This window comes from Monodon monoceros, unplaced genomic scaffold, assembly GCF_005190385.1.
Source record: "Monodon monoceros isolate NGI ecotype Baffin Bay Population unplaced genomic scaffold, NGI_Narwhal_1 Super_Scaffold_8, whole genome shotgun sequence".
NCBI lineage: Eukaryota > Metazoa > Chordata > Mammalia > Artiodactyla > Monodontidae > Monodon > Monodon monoceros.
In genome coordinates, this window is record NW_021703785.1 from 55203045 (window position 1) to 55225084 (window position 22040).

Below are 22040 nucleotides of genomic sequence, written 5' to 3' on the forward strand. Positions count from 1 at the left end.
CTCTGTTCCAGAGTTAGCATTTAATGATTTCAATGGGATTATATTCATATTCTGTGCCCTGAGGTCAACACAACGATTTCCAAATTACCTCGAGAAAACTGTGAAGTATTAAATATTTCCCATGTGAACACTGGTAAGGTAACTTTTTAAATCAGAAGCAGGTTTGATATATTTATTTAGAGGGTGATTCAACTACAGAATGAAGCATTTTTGGCACTACAAAATCCAATGTTTTAAAATCTTTTTTCCTTGCCAGTCTGTTTATTACAATTTTATCATCCTGAAGAGATTCTCTTATCCGAAGCTTTTCAAGCATTCAGGTATTTTGCATGATGTCTGATGTGATCGGTAATAAAGGTTGCAATGAAGTAGTAGCTATGATCATAACCCTAGAAGACGAAATAGAGATAAGACATTTATCTACTATTCAGAAAAATCGATATTAGGTACATTAAATATATCTTGTATGTCACTTAATTTGCTTATAAATAATCAAACTGTCACAACATGTGGAAGGTTTATAATCAAAGTAAAGCTTATTACACTTGTACTTCAACATTTTCACTGAAAAAAGAGTAGTTGAAAAAAGTTCTAACTCACAAAAGCAATGCACCACCCTCAATAAGGGAATGTTAAGATACAAAATAAGCACGCATAAACAATACAGAAAGAACGTGAAGAACGCCCAAATGCCCTATCACTGGGAAGTTAAACACAGCCATCATAAATCACGTTAAGAATTCGACCTCCTGCATGGTAAAAGCATACTGTACCTTTATCTGAGGAAAAAGGAAGAACTCATTACACTCTGACATCCCTCAGCAGTAAATCAAACTGGGTAAAAAGTCAGTAAACTTTTGAAAACTACCATGAAGCAGAGAGAAAGTGTGCCAAGTAGTTGAGTTGAAACAGATTTCTATCTGGTCAAATAAAATCCTTGATAGGTAATCAATGGTAAATGGAGAGGCAATCCTTTCTCGGAGTGTCCTCTGAGTACAAAATAAGTAGCTCTCAAAGGAAAAAGAAAAGAAAAATAGGGTGGGAAGAGTCAAAGAGTTAAAAACCAGATAATTTGGGGGACAGCCCTTACCTTGCCAAAACACAATTAAAATACAAAATAGAATAATCTGAGAAAGATGAAAGTCTAAGATCGAGCGAATGGTCTCTGATGGGAGGAAAACGGAATTTTTCTAAGCACTTAAGAAACAAAAAAAACCTAATAAAAATATCACCTGGGTTTCAGGGAACAAGGTAAAGTCCCTAAGGTTTTGATGAATCAGTAAATGTTCTCTACCTCTTAGTTGGCAGGGGTATGCAGTGCGTATCTTGGGAACAGCAGTTAATAAAGAGTTCTAGTTTAAAATCATCAAAGTAACTTAAAAGCAATGTCTTCTATTTTCAGTGCCCAAACTGTGGAAGTGAATCTGACATGAATGTTGTCAAAATTAAGGCTGAGCCTTGGAACTATTTGGTTTCATGTCTCTCGACGATCAGACCAGTCCCAGTTAAATTAGTTAAATTTAGAGCTGAAGGACAGTTTCTTACATAAAGAAAGTTAAAGAAAAGCATTTTCCACCATGGAATTCTTGAGTTGTTAAGAGGCTAAATATGCCCATGATTTTCAGGCCACAAAACCTGTGAAATATAGTACCAAGTACCCGCCATTTTTCACCGATGATAAGATGGATCTGACTGAAAACAGGTGTAGATGCCTCGAAACACTTGTTAACAGAGATCCTAATGCGACTGACTATGCTGTATTTTCATGTTTAGTCGCAGATATGTTCAGTGTGTTGCAGTTTCAGGCACATAGTGGGTAGCCACTATTATTATTATTTATTATTATTATTATTTTATTAGAGAAGTCCCAGAGTAAACCAAAGTGACAATTTTGAGCTCTCAGGGGTGTATTGCAAGATAGCAGTGTGTTTCACCTAAAATACAAAGCAAATGTCCTTCCACAACGATATTTAACTGAAGGTCTACCTTCATGAGAAAATAGAAAATGCCTATCATGAGGAACCAAGAAAGATTTTTTAAAATATCAACATAAAGGCAAGAGAATACATTTGAATTACTGCCATTCTGGTAGATACAAGACGTTTATATAATTAGAGCTGACTGTGTCATTCTTGATGAGTTTCAAGCTTTGCTGGTCAATATGATTAAATGGGGGTAGCTCCCGTCATCGAATTCTTTGAATTGGTTTGTATGTTAAGCAGCTTGTGTAACTACGTTCATTAAGTGACACTTGAAAGGGCCTCATTTCCTCTTCTACCTCACACTTGAAATGGAAAAATCCTTGGTAGCAAAACTCCCTTAGAGTATAAAAATAAACGAACTCATTCTTTTATTCTTTGCTCAGTTCTCAAAAAAAGAAGCAGTGCTTCAGTGGCTATGATGAACATTTATTCTAACAGGCAGTATTTTCCTACATATTTTCCAGACCCAATTAGCAAAGCTCAGATATGAATTCCCGAGTTATGAAGTCTCTTCAGAGTACAAAGAAGATGGCTGAAAGCTGCTCATTTGTTTATTCAATAAGCACTTCCTGAGGGTTTATGTGCCAGGTAATTGTGCTAAGCATGGGGATACATATGAGTGAGAGAGCCCTGCACTTCTAGAATTCTGTGCCATGTTCGTACTCTACTCTAACAGGCAGGCACAGAGGCCAAAATAACCTCTGAATCTTCAAAAAGGGCCTGAGACTTGAGAAGGTACTATAGCCTTGCTTCAATGTTGGTTTCTGGAAGTTTCCATTAGGTCTGAAACTGAAAATGTTTCTTCACTATATTACTCCAATAACTGATAATAAGACATACTAGGCCTTTCCTCTTCAGACTAAGACTTGATCTGTATATATTGGCTATCAGAATTCTGCTACCTTGTGCATTTTCAATTTAGATTCACTGAAGTGAAAATAGAAAAAGAAAAAATTATGAAGTATAATAAAAACCAAATTAATATCCCTATAGACTACACTTCCCCCTCAATTTTTTTGGACAGTTGATAGAAATGTAGATTGTGAGCATTTAACACCATTAAAAAGAGGAAAATGAATGAAGTTGGGTAAACCATGTACATGATTGCAATAATTTTTTTTTCCTCCCTAGATCACTTATTTATATTACCCACTATTATTTTCAGCTTATTTAATCCTTCACAGCTCCCACTTCATAAAGAAATACAGATCAACTGTACTTATAATCAAGTGCCCTCAGACCTGAGGTAATCTGAAGTCAGTGGAAGTTGGCTTGAAAATCTGAAAAGTTGCTTCCCTGGAGCCAGTGCCCAGGTATGTCCATTCAGTCGCTCATTCAATTACAACAAACCTAAACATAGTCTGCTTCGGACTGTGTAGTTCAGTTTTAACCTGTCCATGCTGGAAGGAAAGTGAACAGAAAATTGTGCCTGAGCTAAAAACTGTGACTGATGATTTCAATACTTTCTCGCTTTTTTTTTTTTTTTAAAGAATTGAATGCTTTGTACTGACTCTTCATTCAGTACAGACAACTACGTTTTTCAGTTGCTTGGGATTTAGTCATTTTAGAAATAAGGTGATTTATTTTCTGCCCCCAAGAATTTCATCAGTGTTCTAACTCTGTTGTTTTTATAACAAACTCTAGAGATTTGTCAGTCTTTGTTGGCAGGATGAAACTTGGCTGTTGGTGGTAACAATGAAATTTCCTGGCACAGACACAAGGGAAGCAGAAGAGGCAACAACACCACTAGAGCCAAGAAGTTAACGTCATTTGGAAAAAACATGCTTTGTTACATCACTTAGAGTAATAGTTAATATAAACATACTATTATGTTTATAATCAAATTTATCAAGGTTGATTATTGATCTAAAACATGTAATTCTGATGATAAATGTTCAAATTAATCTAAAAAAATCTATTTCTATATGATGGATACCCACAAACAAGGTATACATAATGTATTGGTTTTGGACATATTTTCCCACATGATATATATGTATTGTTTACATGTTAAAAATATCAAGGAGATTAAAAGGACATCAGGGAGATTGCTAAGATCTGCTGCATGAGTTAGACAAGTAGCAGCTTATGCACAGCTTCCCCTATGTTAGCTCTAATTCCATCCCTTGGCTCTTCAGGAGTACTGCTTTGCCTTGCTTTGGAATGGTTAGACAGATGAAAGGAGGATAGTATTTGCAATCAGACGACCTTGCTTCCAGGCCTGGTTCCACCATAAACTAGCTGTGTGACCTTAGATAAGTAGGTTACTTTTCTGAGCTTGTCTCCTCATCTGTAAAACAGATGGCCAGGAGTCATGCATGAAAACCCATAGCAAATGTCATACTTAATGGTAAAATACTGAAAGCTCTTCCTCTAAGATCAGGAATAAGACAGGATGCCCACTTTTATCACTTCTATTCAACATAGTACTGGCAGTTCTAGCCAGAGCAATTTGCAAGAAAAAGAAATAAAGGCATCCAAATTGGAAAGGAAGAGGTAAAATTATCTCTGTCCATAAATAATATGATCTTGTATGTAGAAAACCCTGAACTGCTAGAGCTAATAATTCAGCAAAAGTAGCAGGATAAAAAGTCAAACACAAAAATCAGTTGCATTTCTATATTCTAAAAATAAACAATCTGAAAAGAAAATTATGAAAACAACTCCATTTACAACAGCATCAGAAAGAATACAATACTTAGGAATTAACCAAGAAGATGAGCTACTTGTACAGTGAATAAATCACTGCTGAAAGAAATTAAAGAAGACACAATAAATGGAAACACATCCCAGGTTCATGGTCTGTTAAGGTGTCAAGACTACCCAAAGCAATGTATAGATTCAGTGCAATCCCTATCAAAATTCCAAAGGCAATTTTTGCAGCAACAGGAAAAACCATCCTAAAATTCAAGTGGAATCTCAAGGGAGCCCAAATAGTCAAAACAATCTGGGAAAAAGAAGAAAAAAACCTGAGAACTCATGCTTCCAGATTTCAAAATTTTCTACAAAGCTACAGTAATCAAAAAGTGTGGTAACTGGTATAAAGACAGACATATAGACCAATGGAATAGAATAGAGAGCCCATAAATAAACCCTGGAATATATGGTCAAATGATTTTTGACAAGAGTGTTAAGCCATTCAATGGCGAAAGGATAGTTTTTTCAACAAATGATGCTGGAATCCACATGCAAAAAAATGAAGTTGAATCCTTACCTAACACCATATTCAAAAATTAACTCAAATTGGATTAAAGACTAAATGTAGGTCCTAAAGCTATAAAACTAACTATAAAACTCTTAGAAGAAAACACAGAACAAAAGCTTCATGACAATGGACTTGGCAGTGGTTTCTTGGATACGACACCAAAGGGACACACAACAAAATAAAACATAGTCAAATTGGACTTCGTGAACATTAAAATATTTTGTGCATCAAAATACAACATCAACAGGGTAAAAAGGTAACCCACAGAATGGGAGAAAAATATCTGCAAATCATTGATCTGATAAGGGATTAGCATCCACAATACACAAAGAACTCATAAAACTCAATACAAATAGCATTCAATACAAAAAGCAACCCAATGAAAAAATGGGCAAAGGACTGGAATAGACATTTCTCAAAAGATATACAAATGGCCAATAAGCACGGAAAGATGCTCAGCATCAGTAATCATTAGGGAAATTTAAATCAAAACCACATTACCACCTCACAGCCACCGGGATGGCTACTATCCAGGAAAAAAAAAAAGAAGAGAAAAGACGTGTTGGGGAGGAGGTGCAGAAACTGCAACCCTTGTGCACTGCTGGTGGGACTGCAAAGTGGTGCAGCCGCTCTGGAGAACAGTAGGGAGGTCCCTCAAATAACTAAGACTAGAACTACCATATGACCCAGCAATCCCACTTCTGGGTATATAACCGAAAGAACTAAAAGCAGAATCCTGAGAGATATTTGTACACCCATGTTTATAGCAGCATTATTCATAATAGCTAAGACTTGGAAGCAACTTAAGTGGTCCACTGACAGACGAACGGATAAGCAAAATTTGGTATATGCACACAATGAAGAGCCTTAAAAAGGAAGGAAATTCTGGCACATGAGACACGGATGAACCTTAAGAGGACTGTGCTACGTGAAATAAGCTAGTCACAAAAAGACAAACACTGTATGATTCCACTTATATGAGATCCTCAGAGTAGTAAGAGAGACAGAAAGTAACATGGTGGTTGCCAAGGGCTGGGGGCAGGGAGAAATGGGGAGTTGGTATTTAATGGGAACAGTTTCAATTTTACAAGATGAAAAGAATCGTGGAGATGAATGGTGGTGATAGCTGTATGACATTATGAATGTATTTAATACCACTGAAGTGTTCACTTAAAAATAGTTAAGGTGGTAAATTTTATGTGGTATTGTGGTATTTTACCACCACAACAAAAAAAGTTGAAAAAACCCCCAAAAAACCCAAACAGGTGGATAGGCTAGGAATGGTCTCTCATCTGGTCATATAAGGCTAAAATGAGCTAATGCTGTGAAAACATTTTTGTAAACTGAAATATACCACATTACACACTGATCTAGATTTATTTGAACACTTATCATTATATGTTTTAGATCAATGTGCCTGACATATTACCCTTAAACATGAATAAAAATGTTTAAAAAAATCACAACCATGTATAATTTTCAGTGTTCACTTTTCATCCTGAAGTAAAAATTTTGTTTTTATTATGTTCTGAAGCTTATGAATACATAATTAAAAAAAATAAAAGAATTTCTTTAATTATAGCTGTATTAGCATAGAGTTAAGTGAGTAGTGAATAGTCAAAAGTATTTTCGTCAAGGAAAATTTGCGAACCAACTGAAATTCAGTAATTATTCTTAAACAACTAGCAAGTAGCACAACAAATAGATTAGCACCTAACTCAAACAATATAAAGTGCGTGTGTGTGTGTGTGTGTGTGTGTGTGTGTGTGTGTGTGAGTGTGAGAGAGAGAGAGAGAGACAAATAATACACAGCTTCTGAGGCTAAGATGTGTACATAAAGTGAAGAGTAATGAAGGTGGAAGCTTGTCCTTTTATTTTACTGCAACAATAGTCGCATGTGTCAAGAAAGATATACCCGATAATGTTGACAATTAAGTACTATTCAAGCGTTAACTTCGTGTTATTTACTGATTTTACAGTGGGACAGAAAATTGTAAATACTTTTCACTGTCAAAAGCTTTCCTGTTTCTATGGAATTTGGTCTTAGATATCATTAACTTAATAGGAAGGCTTTCATTTTAAATGTCTTATTATAATTAAAAAATACCTTACTAGAGGTAGCTTTTCAAATTCTAAAATAAAATTAAGAAGGTACTATGGAATCTTGTTATTTTTATAGTTAATTTAGAACAAGCTAAGGTTTCCTAGTACTTGCCTCTTGTAATCTGAAAACAACAGGGATTTTCTTTTCCGTACAGGCAGCTATGAAGTTATCAGGTAGTAGCTGTCCATCTGAAAGGAACTGGTCATCTTTTCCTTGATCAATCAGTATATCCAGCTGAGTACCTGGGCAGGCCTTCACAAGATGGGTAGCATCATAAGCCTATAAAAAGGGGAGAAATAATGAAAAATAAATTTGAAAGTGCCCAGAAAGATATTCTGCAGAATACCCTATACTAGAACTGAATAGGAATTTAAAGTCATTTCAGCTCTAAGGCTGATTAAACTGAAAATATGCTTTTAAGTTGGCTTGTCTGGTTTTTATTTACAGGCCTTCAGAATTCTATCGTCAATTACAGCTTCTTCCCTACTTTCAACCAGTCCTAGACCAACGGCAAGAATTCTATATCTCAAGTATTCTTCATAGTATATAGCCTTTTTTCTTCCAAACCTTTAAGGTTTAATCACCTCTCAACTCCAAGAAAACCAATTTGTTTTCTTTGTAAATCCTTTTACAAACTATTTCTTCTAACTCCATTATCTTTTTCTATTTCCAAATATTCTCTATTTCAAATAAATAGTCTATTTTTTGTCCCTTCTTTTTGACTAATTCCAGACATAAATCTCTCTTTTGCTATCTGCTGAATGGCACCAAATGTCTATCTCCAGGAACTTTCAGGAAGACTTGATTTGAACAATCTGAATCATATCAACAACTCAAATTTATTATGTGAGGAGCTGCCACTAGTTACAATTTTCTATTTTACCATCCATCTTTAAATATTGATTATTCATGTATATTCACTAATGACAACTTTTATGCATTGATCAAGACACACAAAAACCAAAAGATTTCCCCTTCTAAAGTAGCATGCTTTTTAAGACTTGCTTTTTTTAATCTTAAAAGGAGAGGGTGGAAGGACACCTATAAAGTCCAACTAGTTCTAAGTTCCACAATTTCATAATTCTGCATGGCCTCCTTATTCCAAGAGTAAATTAAATGATAGCCTAAACACTGCATAATTAAAATAGTAAAATCTACTGCCATTTGGAGAAAAATGATACAGATTCCTTTATAGGGTACCTCTCCCCTACTTCTCCCAATCAGTTGGTCTTTTACTCAAAACTTCTATTAGACCATAAGGCCCCTGTGGACGGGAAAGGGTCATCACCTTCTTGACATAAGATCTCAAAACCCCACACAAACTCTGCACATGGTGAGGACTCAAAACACTGAGGCACAAGCACTGTCAATGCACTGTCCCCAAAGTAACTAATAGTAATAATTTTCAGCATTCTTCCAATATAATAAAAATCTAAGACTAAGCAAAACAAAACTCTAATGACTAAAAGATTAACCTTCCAATTTGTCAGAATTTCAATGACCAATCTTAAATAAAATAGGGGTCCATGTGTAAATGACTTTGAATAAACAGCAATAAGACAAAAAAGGTTTTTTTCCCACTCGACGATTTTCTACTTGCTAACATGCACATGATGATGAGTTCGCCTGCAAAATATTCAAACTCTTGGTGGAGTTTTCAAATAGCCCATTTCTGCACAAGAGCAAATCAGTCTCAGGAAAAAAGGGCCATTTTTATTTTCATTTAGAAGCATCTGCTCCTATGCGTGAAAAAGCAATCTTACTGTTGGAAATATTCTCATAAATGTATATTACATACACAATATCTATTTTTAAAAGCTTTTAAGTCTAGAATTTAAAATCCAAATCTGAGAGATGCTAGACTTTGAAACAGATACACAAAATAAAAAGCCAGGCCTTGTAGTTCTTATCATACAATTAAGCACACAGTTAATATGAGGTAAGTCTAAATTTAGTAATATGGGGTATTTTTTGTGATGTTAATTTAGAAAATAAACATATAAAGTAATCATTAGCAGAAAAAAAATGTAGCCGCAGAATATCTCCCATAATTCAATGCAATTGAAATACTGCTCTCTGTTGTTGTTATTGTTATATGTATACACTTTAATTATTTTTTGATCTGAATCCTTAACTTGAGTAAGTTAAGAATATAACGTCTGTAGTGTGTAGCTTTTTAACAAATTTGAAAACTTAAGAATGAGTGTGAAGACCGCCATCCAGTACCTACCTCCCATTTACTTTGATCTGTTCCCAAATATCCACTAAAGGCTTTTTTGCCCCAAGGACAGAGCACTGGGTTGCAAATTGGAGCAAATGCTGACACAGACTTCAGAAACAAACAAACAAAAAAATTAAAAACAAGTTTTATTTTGCTAAATTGAATATGAACAGGTATTTACAACTTGCTTAAAAACTCTGACTTGCCATGAAAATCCCTGTGACCAGTTTTCCTTTTGCTATATTATGGGCTTAGATTATATGCCTCTCCAAGATACCACATCCTTTGTGTGTTCTAATAAAAGAGCTACATTTTCATCAAATAAGGCACAAATGAAAGTTTATGTTCAGCGTTTCTACTCATTTTTTCCACTTAAAACAGTGGAAAATCAAAGTCAACTTTACAAGAATATTCCCGGTAAAAGTAAATGATAACATACTGTCACAATAACATTAATCAATAATAACTTTTAGGGAAAAAAAGCCTAGAAAACTATAGTTTGAATAGAAGCAATGAAAGCTGCTTTATAATACCTCTAATAGACCAATGAGAAACCACTGGGATAAAATTCCTATACTTCTGATTCTGTAGCATTGTATTGTATGGTCAAATTTAATGCTCTTTCCCCACAAACCCCTTGAAATTCCCAAGACTAGAAAAGTTTAGTCCCAATACTAAAACAACAGTATCTTAATTTCAGTCTTTGAAAGTTCCTAATATTATACTATTCAAGAGAAATATCTGTCACTAGAAGCTTAGGTAATCTTACTTTGTATTTTCCAGGGTTCTTCAAAGCACAAATCAGAGCTCCATGGCCCCCCATGGAGTGGCCAAAAATAGACATCCTTTGGGGATCCACTGGAAAATTGGTATTTATGAGTTGTGGAAGCTAGAGAGAATTTAATAGTGGGACAAGAGATATGACAGAAATAAGTTTAGGCTTTTTCAAAGTCATCTAAAATAATCAATACTTTCAAATTCACAGTCTTAAAATGGTTCACACTAGTAAAGATTAAAAAAAAAGTCAGACAGACAATGATCATTAATATATCACTGGAGAATATATGTTACATCTTCCTTGGAAAGCGACTTTAAGAAGATAATGCAGAAAGAAACTTTAAAATGTAAACTTTTGATCTAGTAATTTCACTTCCTGGAATCTCTTTCTAAGGGAAAAGTCCTTATGGGTAAAAAATTATAAACAAAGATAATCAATGCAGTAATACGTATTATGGTAAAAAAAATATGTAAATATATAAATAGCCTCCATTACAAAAAAGTAAATCACAGCATATGACAGAATATTATACAATTATTAAAATTATGTTACAAATAGATCAGAATATTAGAAAATATTTACTTTATATAATTAAAAAAAGAAGAAGATAAAAATGTTTTACTATTATATGAAAACTAGTCATACAAAAATGTCTGGAATATACGAAAATATAGTTGTTTGGGGTGACAGAATTATGGGTGATTAAAATTTTATATTATCGTTTCTGAGTTTCTATGATGTGCACATTAACAATTAAAATCATAGAAAAATGCATAAACTGCACACACATATTATTAATAGAAGCAGTGCTTTACCACTTATCCTTTTTGATTTTAATCACTATGAAATATGTCTGGATGAACCAGCTGCCAGAAAATACAGTTTTTTCATACACTATTTTCTTTGTATAACCTGGGTGGTGTATACAGGTGTCAATATAATTATTAAACTCTTTAAAATTTTACGTAGTGTTCATTTAAATTGCAGAAAATAGTACTATAGTACTTGTAAACTTTGGAATTTTTACCAAGATAATTAATAAATATGTACCCAATAGATTCAACAATACCATACCCTAGTTTAAAATTCTCGGCACTGGAAGGACTTTGTGTCCCAAATCAAACTTTTGGCAGTCATCAACTAATAATTACACTGTAAATTAAATTACCTCCTCCGTTACATACGAGTACATTCTGTAGTTAGTTTTCCAAGGATCTTCAGTAGCATCCACATAAAATCCAGCCCCAGAGCCGAAGTCCCAGGTCTCATCTTCTCCTTTAATATTGCAGCCACCTATTAAGGAAAAATCTTGTGGTTTCATCTACTCTGTAGTAATGGCCCATGTTTAATAACACACTTTAAAATGAACCTGAAATTTCACTTGCATTAGAGCTGTTCACCAAGTATTGTGGGCTCTCTGCGTTTTGGGGTACATACTTCCTTGCCCCCTTGAGTGCGGTCATGTGACTAGTTCTAGCCAATGAGGCAAGAGAGGGAATGGCCCTCTAGGCCGGGGTATTCACTGGCTTTCTTCACTGATGGAGCTCCCTCCTATGTATTCTGAACGTATCTTTCCTCACTCTGTTTTACCTGTCAAAGGGCTTATACTCTCTTTTTATCTTTCAGAAATACGTTGATTCCTTCTCTGATGCCCCTCCTCATTACCAACACTTCTTTACTTCTCTGTACCACTGTGATCTTAGAAGGGAAGGGGAACAAATGCTTGTGCTCAATTCACTATTTTGAACTGAAGATGTCTCCTTATGTACTTGGGAATCATTGAATCACGTTTCCCCTATTTACCCATCCCCCAATGGGATTTTCTTATATTCTATTTTAACTAATTACATTTTATTTTATATCCTTGCATACAGTTAAAAAGCCAACCACTGGGATTCTGAATAAAATTATAGTGATACGTAATTTGATGGAAATGACCTCTTCATAATAGTCAGTCTACCCATCCAGGAACATGACATTCTTCCACTTACAACAATTAGGAAATTTTATGTTTTTTTAAAAAATAAATCTCCATACTTTAAAAGTTTATTCCAAGGCATTTTATATTTTTGATGCTCTTCTGAATTAAACATTTTATTACATTTCCTGTGACATCTTACTTTTACATAATATGGATTGTGAAAGGAAATGCATTACTTCCAAGGCCAGCCATTCAACTTCCAGATAGTTTTAGCTACCATTTAAATTCCATTTCCTGACTCTTCTAGGGTCCCAAAACAAGTTTCAATTATCTGATGGATTGAATTCTCAAATATTTGATATTCTCATTTCTCTAATGTAAACATTATAATCATTTATATTAAAACTAATACTTGTTTAACTGTATGACTATTTGATGACTAACAGAAATGAGAAAAGATAATTACCACATGACAAGGCAGTTTACCCAAGGAATAAAAAAAATTATTTCCTATGCATTGTAGGTTATTTTATATGATACATTATTAATTGAGTTGCTCAGTCTCTGTTTTAAAGTGCCTTAGTGTCTTAATCTGTAAAATGGGAATAGCAAAACTGTCCTCTCTCATAAGAGTGACGTTATGAGTAAAATTCAGTGAGGAAAATATACAGCATGGTACTTTAGAGTCATGATGTTGCTTGAAAGATTGGTAAATAGCAAAAATATGAAATGAATTGTGCATTATTATAACTTAAGTCTTAAGGATTTATATTTTTACAAAGGACCTCTGGAACAAGAACACTTACGAGGGCTGGTATCTGGAGCAATGACGACAAGGCCATGTTCCGAGGCAGCTTGATGATAACCAGATTTTGATATAAAATTTTGTTCTGTGCAAGTTAAACCTAAAGATCAAAAATATTGTTATCTCATGATATGCTGTGAACTGTGAACGGTTTATAAGCTTTAATCTTCTTATAACACAGAAAACAAGCTCACTTATTAGAAAGTTTTTTCTTTGTTTGTTTTAAGAAATAATGCTGAAAAAGACACTAAAGTTTCCCTTCTCATAAAATACGTAACAGTATTAATCCAAGAACTGTCTTAGGTTAAATGCTCCCATAGCTGTCCTTTGAAAGTCACTCACTAAAATTTCAATTACTGAAATCCTTTGGACCAGGTGTGTTTGGGAATTTAGAATTATTCAAACTGTAGAATGGCAATATGGCGCATTAAACAAATGTTATTACAACCCTAATGGTGTGTTATTCTTTTAACAAGAGATATGACTGCAGTAGCTCTCACCAGAAACAAAAGGTAAAAAGAACAGGAGAAAAGAATACAGCTTTGGACCATGAATCAGAAAACTTGTTCACTCTTTTATGTGACCCTGGGTAATATATAATTTCCCTGGTACTATAGAATAGTTTCCTATTCTACAGGTTACATGATTTCTAAGAGCATCTTTAGCTACAGAATACCATGTTTCTAAAACAAACATGTAATGTGTTGTTGCTTTTGGCAATACCCTGCTCTTCTAGCAAAATTGGTTTGCTTTTTCCAATCAAAGAAATTAGTTGTTGAGTTAAAACTAGATAGGCACATCAGAAAGTCTACAAACAATAAATGCTGGAGAGGTGTGGAGAAAAGGGAACCCTCTTGCACTGTTGTTGGGAATGTAAATTGATACAGCCACTATGGCACAGTATGGAGGTTCCTCAGAAAACTAAAAATAGAACTACCATACAACCCAGCAATCCCACTACTGGGCATATACCCAGAGAAAACCATAATTCATAAAGAGTCATGTACCACAATGTTCACTGCAGCACTATTTACAATAGCCAGGACATGGAAGCAACCTAAGTGTCCATTGACAGATGAATGGATAAAGAAGATGTGGCACATATACACGATGGAATATTACTCAGCCATAAAAAGAAACAAAATTGAGTTATTTGTAGTGAGGTGGATGGACCTAAAGTCAGTGAAGTAAGTCAGAAAGAGAAAAACAAATACCGTATGCTAACACATATATATGGAATCTAAAAAAAAAAAAGGATGGTTCTGAAGAACCTAGGGGCAGGACAGGAATAAAGACGCAGACATAGAGAGTGGACCTGAGGACACGGGGAGGGGGAAGGGTAAACTGGGACGAAGTGAGAGAGTGGCATGGACATATATACACTACCAAATGTAAAACAGATAGCTAGTGGGAAGCAGCCACATAGCACAGGGAGATCAGCTCAGTCCTTTGTGACCACCTAGAGGGGTGGGATAGGGAGGGTGGGAAGGAGATGCAAGAGGGAGGGGATATGGGGATATATGTATACATATAGCTGATTCACCTTGTGATACAGCAGAAACTAACACACCATTGTAAAGCAATTATACTCCAATAAAGATGTTAAAAAAAAAACTAGGTAGGCACTTAATTTTTACCTTTTAAAATGAAATACTATTCTCATTTTTAAAGACTGGCATTTGGGGCATATCTTTGAGGAAACATACATAAGGGAGGATTTAAATCAAAGTTATAAGAAGCAATTTTAAAGAAACAAAAATAGAACGCTATGACATAATTTGGTTTCTATGAGCCTCTTATAATGTCTGCTTCTAAAGATGAAGTGCCAATGTCTTGTGAAAGAAAAGTTAGCATAGAGGTTCAAAATTACTCTCTCACAATCCATTCAAGAATCTTTAACATTCACCTCTGATTAAGAAGCATTAGTATTCTTTTGTGATGTTCCAGATTGTAGCCAGAGAAGGTGAGTCCAATTAAAATATTTCCAAGAACACTGCAAGAAGTTTCTTGGCTGTGGTTTCTAATTAGCATATCACAGGTGTCCTGGTTTTACCTAATACTGTTCTATTTGAGTGGTAAAGTCTCTAAGAAACACTTGAGTAGGTACAAAGTAAATAACTTTTCTAAGCTCTTGTCACTGAGTCTAGAACTTTATATTCTCTGCTGAATTACTTGGTCTAATTGAAAAAGAAGTATAATAAATGTAATTCAGTAGGTCTGAAATTATTCTTGGGATAAAGTAAGAGTAGACTATGACAGGCTCCTAAAGTCTTTTATAAATGGTTCAGAAGGCACACCAATAAGTAAAGATTAAAGAATAAGATTAGCTAGTTAAAAAGAAAAACTCCTTTATAAAACTCAAAGGCAGAACACTTACCAGACAGCCAATATAGTGCAGGGCATTTTCCAGTTTCTGCCTTTGGTGGTAAATAGATAGCAAATTTCATTTTGCATTTCAGTTCAACACTGTAATTTTAAGTCATACATACAAAAAAAATCAGTTGCCCTGATTGTCATCAGTCAAGACAGAAACATAAAATAAGTGATTTAATGTCCAAAATAAGTGATTCCACCAACATTTAAGGAATATACCATAGCCCTTAAAGAAAGAATGAGGCCAATTTAGCATACTGATCTATTGATATTAACCGAACTGAGCCTATGCTGTGCATGGTACACAGTCATTCTGAGCAGGCTGAATTAAAAGAATAAATGTAACACCCTCAATGCAGCACTAAAATTATTAAAAGAAAAACTGTTTCTAAAGAGATATATGAAATAATAAATCAGCTTTTATAAAAAATGAATTCTAAAGCTCTTAAACTACATGTTTGTTCATGGGCACTGAAATGCATCACGTCCTTAATTTGCTTTTTATCACTAAGAGTTTATTACCATCACCGGTATCAAAACTAGATAAGATAAAGCTGATAAAAATCACAGGTATTTTCTACAGGTAAACAGTAATTCAGGCAACAGAGATCTTTCATGGGCTTATTTAAAGAATCAAATAGACGGAAGCAGAATCAGAGATATCTAAAATTGTATCTTCTTAGTAGTTACCTGTCATGTTCAAAAACTTTCTGCAATCCCCCAAAGCACTTGTTGCTGGAAATCTGTTTCAACGCCATTCTTCTCCTATTAGTGAAGATTAATCTCATTAATTTCTAGAGAATCAGTTCCTAAAAAATTTGAAACAAAACTAACTGTTTTCGGGATAAGTTATCTAAACATGCAACTGTCTGCCACCCTGAATTTTTTTCACATGCTAATTTCCTCTCATAAATAATATTATGAAACTGACTAATTTTGATACTTACACTTGGTACTCACTTTAGGAAACTTTAGTACTTTGGAATGTCATTACTAATTTATTAACAAGCTTTTTTGTCTGTATGACTGTGGACTGCCCCAAATTCTTTTTATTTATTTTTTTGGCTGTGTGCGTGGCATGTGGGATCTTAGCTCCCCGATGAGGGATCAAACCCATGCCCCCGGCAATGGATGTGCAGAGTCTTAACCACTGGACTGCCAGGGAAGTCCCTTTCCTTTTTACTTTTTTCCAAATTCTTTTCAGAAAGAGGCAGAATATAAATAAGTTATTAACTTTAGCTTAGAAGATTAAAAATTTTAATTAAAAATTAAAATTAATAGTTTACCAGTTAACTGTAACAAAGGAGGCAATGGTATGACATTATGGTTGATATTAAAATGGGAGGAAAATGGTATAACAATAATGATTTTGAAAATAATAACAGGTAACATTTACCGAACACAGTGTCACAGGCACTTTCCTACATGTTGAACGAGATCAAATTACTCATCCTAGGAGAGTGTTTCAGAGAAAGTGATATACAATTTTCAGATCAACATTTCTCCTTTTAAAACAAACCAGCAAGTAAAACGAAACCCTGTCCTGAGTGAATTAAAAGTACAGCTTGTCATGGGAAAAGTTTGAAGTTTAGTACTTCTTTTCTCTCCAACACATCTTTAAAGTTTTCATAAATAGTTTTAAACTTAAATGTTAAAATACCACACATTATTAATTTTTAATAATAAATACCAAAGAAACTGGAACACCATCTTTATGGTACATACCTGTTGAGCAAAGAGAAACCAGACTGATTCTGATTTGTATCTCTCGAGGAAGGATTCCCTTCCCCTCCTTATTACAAGTCACTAAATCGTACAAACTAAATAAAAAATCCTCAGATACCAGGCACAGGTATTACCTCTCTGGTGGTCTTCTCAGTGAAAAGTTCTGCTGTACACTGATCAGTTGTGGTGTTAAGGTTACTCTAAAAAGATACATAGCAATAATCTTAGGAAGCTTATTTTGGAAACATCTTTGCAAAATTCTAAATAAGATTAGTTTCAATCCTACGTTTAAGTAATCTCCTCAATAAATCCAAATACTGGGCTTTGCATTGGAAACGTGGGATGTGAACCAGAAAGTCTGACATCAGAGCCCCTACTCTCCTGCTATACTTTCCTGCCTCCTGAGAGGGTTTTTAAATACTCACAAAAAAAATTTTTTTTCAGAAAAGACTGACTAATTTTATAGCATTAGGGTATTACAATTATATACAGAGGTAGAATTACCTTCTATTCACAGGTTTATGCTTTTAACCTTCAAAAGACCAATTTTTAAACAAACTGCCCACAAACTGTTATTAATTATTGAATATTAGCTTCAGCTATTCTTGTTTATGACACTATCTTAAATAATGAATTAACAAAGATAGATGTATACTTTTAAAATATATACACATGAGACCAAGGAAAAAAATTTACATGAATTATTCTTAAAGGAAATCCTATTTTTTTAGATCTAGCAGGGACTATGTCTGCTTTCCCAAAACATGGTACACTGAGCATATATCTAGTACGTGAGAGGTACCTAATAATTATCTGTTGAATTAATGAATAAATTTTTAACTTCTAACTACCAATTATGTGAAAGTTTTTAAAATTAGCTTATTCTTTACCTCTATTGTTTTCATACTTTGTTATTCATCTATTTTGGTAATCCGTAAGTAGTCTATTTCTTCTGCTCTTTGAATGTTCTTAATTAAAATTCAAAATCAAACACTTTACATTGGGCCAGAGAAAACAAAGTTAAAATACTGTTTTTTAAATTGGTAGAATGAATTAATAAAAACAAAATCAAAGCTTTTAAAGTTTTTTCCCCCTAACTACCCATTCTAGGAACTATCTTCAATTGTCAATTAAGAAAGTTAGGCTCAATGAAAAATAAAACATAAGCTAAGAACTAGATATGATATACTATGATATATGAAATGATATACTAGGTGATTACATTTTTCGCTAAAATTTTTCTATGTGAAAAATAGCATATTTTAAACCAAGTTACTAGATTTTTCATTCAACTTCCAAAGTAATACATAAAAATAAAACTTTAATGTACCTGTCCAATTGCTACTTGCTTTTTTATCTGCACCAAAGGGTAGATGATCCCGAAAAAAAGATCAAATGGTGTAGAAATGGGACATACTTTTCACAACAAAGGTTATACAGACATGTATAGTACACTACACATTCTCAACAGAGACACCTTCCTCTTGTGAGGTAGATGACTACCTACTCTGGGTATGGCAGTGTCAAAAGGGCAGCTGATGGGACAGCACCATCGCTTTGCCTCGGCCCGTAATCCAAGTACCTTAACACCTATTTTGCCACAAGGCCTTGTGTTTGGTTAAAAACTTCTCCTGGAATAAAAGTCCTATGAAGAAAGTTTTTTCTTCTTTTAAATAAATAGAAAACGTTTTAGATTGTAATTTGAAAGTACGAGATACAGTCAACTGCTGAGAGTGAAGAAAACAGGAGTGGAGACGAGAAAAGCAGAGAAAGGTAAAAAGCAGCCTAGATTCATCAGCTAAGGGTTGGAGGTCAAACGTGTAACGCGGGGACGATAAAGAAGGGAAGAGATGACGGCGTAAGGACTACTGGGCTGACTGGCTAGAAAGGATGAACTGGTGAGAAAACTGACTGGGCTTATGAATGATGGTGAAGTTACTGATACACAGAAATAAACAAACAAATAAATAGAAGTGTACGTAGTAGTGTGCACCAAATGACACCAAATGTGTCATTTGTCTGACACGTTTCATTTTGGTTCTAGAACAGATTTTGGGGGAGAAACGAAGTTACAGAGTAGAACAGAATAATACAAAACACCCTCCCCCAAGAAAGACCAAAAACAAAGGCAAAAAAAATTTCACAGTGCCAGTCTTCCTAGAAAGTCAATGAAATGTACATCAATATTCTTCAGAGAACAAAGTTTCTCTCAATGCATGGTACATGGAAAGCCAATGAGGTAAAAAGTATCAAAGTCATCTTTATTCACAAAGCATCCATTCCCCCAAAAGGCTAAACTGTCAAATCTTACTTTTCTTCCCTTTACTTATTGAAGTTAAGTGTTATTTATCTCCAGCAATGTGTTCTTTGTATTTCACCCATTCTTTCCTTCTTTCCATAAGCCTCAAAAGTTTTCTATCTATCTCTACCTGGGTTTTTGTTCTCATTCTCTCGTGGACTTTGATCCATTTCTCCATCTGCAATGTGTCCCACCCCACTGGCTCTCAATGACCTACACAGGTCTTCCCAACATCACCCGATTATGGAACTGCTGACCATCACTTCCTTGTTCAAATTCTCTCCTCCGTGAAAAAACAGGATTCCATTCCCTAAGTTTCCGCTCTATTTTTGCCTTGAAACAATATAAATCTGCCTCTCTTGATTCAGTCGTTCTCAGGCACTAGTGCCAGAATTTAAATTTCTTGCTGGACCCTTCTCACAGGATGTGCCACAGGCTAGTAAAACTCAACGCATCTAAAGTCAAGCTTCTGTCTCCTACCTTCAAACCAAGTGTTTCTATTCCTTTTTTTGCTTCTCTTTTCATCTATGCCTGTCTTGCCCAACCTACATTTGAAATGTCTTAAAGTTACCCCGTCTCTGAATTCCCACTGCCACCATCCTAATTATACACAAGAAATTAAATTTTCCTTCCTACTTTGTTTCCTTCTTGTGTGTCTCACTAAAATCAATCCTGCATTGGAGGTCTAGGGCTTTAATCCATTTAACTTACTGCTCAATGGATCCCTATACACGACACATCTTCAGGCCTAACATGGTCTACTTGGAATTACTAGTCATTTAAATTTATTTTTAATTTTATTTTAAAAATTGTGATTAAAAAACACATAACATAAACTTTACTGTCTTAACCATTTTTAAGTGTATAGTTCAGTAGTGTTAAGCACATTGTCAATTTTAAAACATGGTTAGCTTGCCCACATTAACTAGCAGATGAAAAATGCTTGCCCACTTCCAGGATGCTGCTACAGGTGTCCAGAACTAATCCCACTCTGCTGTCAGGGCAGTAGTTGAAAACCAATAAGTCATTGAAATGGAAGATAGTGTCAATAATTATGCAATTTTTTAAAAGCTTGATGCCATTAAAACTTCAGAAAATTGAAACTATGAACTGACAAAAAGGATGAGCAGAACTCCATATATACTTTGGTCACATTATTAACTGTACCATGCATAATCGCTTTTCCTTCATAATTCACATGGCTTGCCCATACATGAATTTTTAATCCACCCTGGGGAAAAACATAGCATCCATGAACTCCAAGCACCTTAACTTAGCTCTCAAAATTGTCTTCAATGGTCCCACAGTATTTTTCTGGCCTTGTTTTCTGTTATCTTAATTTAGTCAAACTCAATTATGTATAATTCTAGCATAGCCTGGATGTTTCTACTGGGTGCCAAGGTACAATGGTTTTAGAGCAGGTTGTGGAGCCAGACCCTCCAGGTTCAAATTCTGGCTTCACCACGTACTATACACGGTAGTTCTTTGGTAGTGGTCGTGACTTCGGGCAAACTATGTCATCTTTCTATGCCTCATTTCCCCATCTGTAAAGTAAGGATATTAATAGGATCAGTTTGATAGGGTTGTTCCCGGGACTGAGTTAATTCACGTGCTTCGAACACTGCTGGCCATGATACGCACACAAATGTTAGCTATTATTATTCTTGCAACCTCTAATGCCCTCCAAGGTCCGCGCAAATGCCATCGCCCTGACGACCCACTCACAGACGACCGCCAGACCCCTACACAACTGACACCGCATTTACAAATACGATCAGCCTTCCAAAGTGCTTGCAAGCGTGTGCGGAGAAGCGGGATCCCCAGGTGCCCGGGCCCCTGACCCAGGCGCCCGTGGAGGCTGCGAACGCTTTGGGGTCTGTTTCCTCCATGAGCGAGGTACCCATCCACCTGATGCAGGAACAGCTACACAAACGTAGTGGGGTATTTGATAAACCGGCAGATGCCCTCAGAGACCGCACGCCCGAGCGCCCCGAGTTACACATTCTTGGAAGCTCAATGAGGAAAAGGGATCCGGGAAGAGGCCGAGCCTCGGGACAAAGTCCTCGGCTCAGCGCCCCTCCCTCGGCCTCCTGCCACGGCTCGTCGCGCTCTGGGCCCGGGTCCGCGTTCTTCGCGATCGCACCCACGCGACTCGCCGCAGGCCTCAGCGTGCGCCCCGACCGGGCCCCGCCGTGTCACCGGGGCAGCACGAGACCCAGACGGGCCGAGGACATCCGGGCCTCTGTCCAGACCTAGTCTTACCTCGGGCCGCGTAGGGAAGAGGAGCAGCAGTCGTTAGGGAAAGGCGGGGCCTCATCATGGCCGCCAGGGCCACCGCCTCGGCCCCGCCCCTCTAGGGTCCGCCCCCTCTAGGCCCGCCCACTCCGGGATCCTAACTCCCGAGTCCCTTCTCCCCAGCCCCGCCCTTCATCGGCCCCGCCCCCCACTGTCCCCGCCCCCTCCCTCGCCTCGCACTTCCCCGCAGCGCTTTGTGGGCGGCTTCTCCTTTTCTTGACGCGAGTCCTACGTCAGGGAGCCACCATCCGCCTTGGCCCAGACTCTTACCAGCGGGGGCAGGATAAGGCCCAGGCTTGAATGAACGTGAGTTCTGGCACAGCTTAACTCGT

General features: G+C 36.0%; 2 protein-coding genes across 10 annotated transcripts in view; one reads left to right on the forward strand and one right to left on the reverse strand.

Moving 5' to 3' along the window:
- Positions 1–5760, forward strand: part of LRCH1 (leucine rich repeats and calponin homology domain containing 1) — a 205901-nt gene extending 200141 nt beyond the window's left edge. For all 5 annotated transcript variants that reach the window (XR_003791707.1, XR_003791704.1, XR_003791705.1 and 2 more), the window contains one exon: positions 2447–5760. The gene's annotated coding sequence lies outside the window, so the exon portion shown is untranslated. The remainder of the gene's footprint in view (positions 1–2446) is intronic.
- On the reverse strand, positions 160–21749 carry ESD (esterase D). Of its 5 annotated transcripts, none has more exons than XM_029210028.1 (10): positions 21676–21749; positions 17249–17314; positions 16080–16154; positions 15394–15482; positions 13018–13116; positions 11459–11583; positions 10282–10401; positions 9522–9620; positions 7403–7570; positions 160–389 (listed from the first exon to the last, which is right to left on the reverse strand). In XM_029210028.1, the coding sequence occupies exons 3-10, from the start codon at positions 16145–16147 to the stop codon at positions 309–311; spliced, it is 849 nt and encodes a 282-aa protein (XP_029065861.1). In that variant the 5' UTR covers positions 16148–16154; positions 17249–17314; positions 21676–21749; the 3' UTR covers positions 160–308. The 5 variants fall into 5 exon arrangements, with proteins under 5 accessions (XP_029065861.1, XP_029065862.1, XP_029065863.1 ...); XM_029210029.1 differs by lacking the exon at positions 21676–21749 and adding an exon at positions 20681–21538; XM_029210030.1 differs by lacking the exon at positions 17249–17314 and having other exon boundaries at positions 21676–21734.
- Positions 21750–22040: the final 291 nt, after the last annotated feature.

What these genes read in the sequence shown, in the direction of transcription:
- ESD (XM_029210027.1), bottom strand. Translation starts at nt 16,177, where the DNA reads ATGAGATTAATCTTCACTAATAGGAGAAGAATGGCGTTGAAACAGATT. An exon ending in AAAGTTTTTGAACATGACAG is followed by an intron (nt 15,483 to 16,079) that starts GTAACTACTAAG and finishes TTAAAATTACAG; the next exon opens with TGTTGAACTGAAATGCAAAA. An exon ending in CAGATCAAAGTAAATGGGAG is followed by an intron (nt 7,571 to 9,521) that starts GTAGGTACTGGA and finishes CCCTTTTTATAG; the next exon opens with GCTTATGATGCTACCCATCT.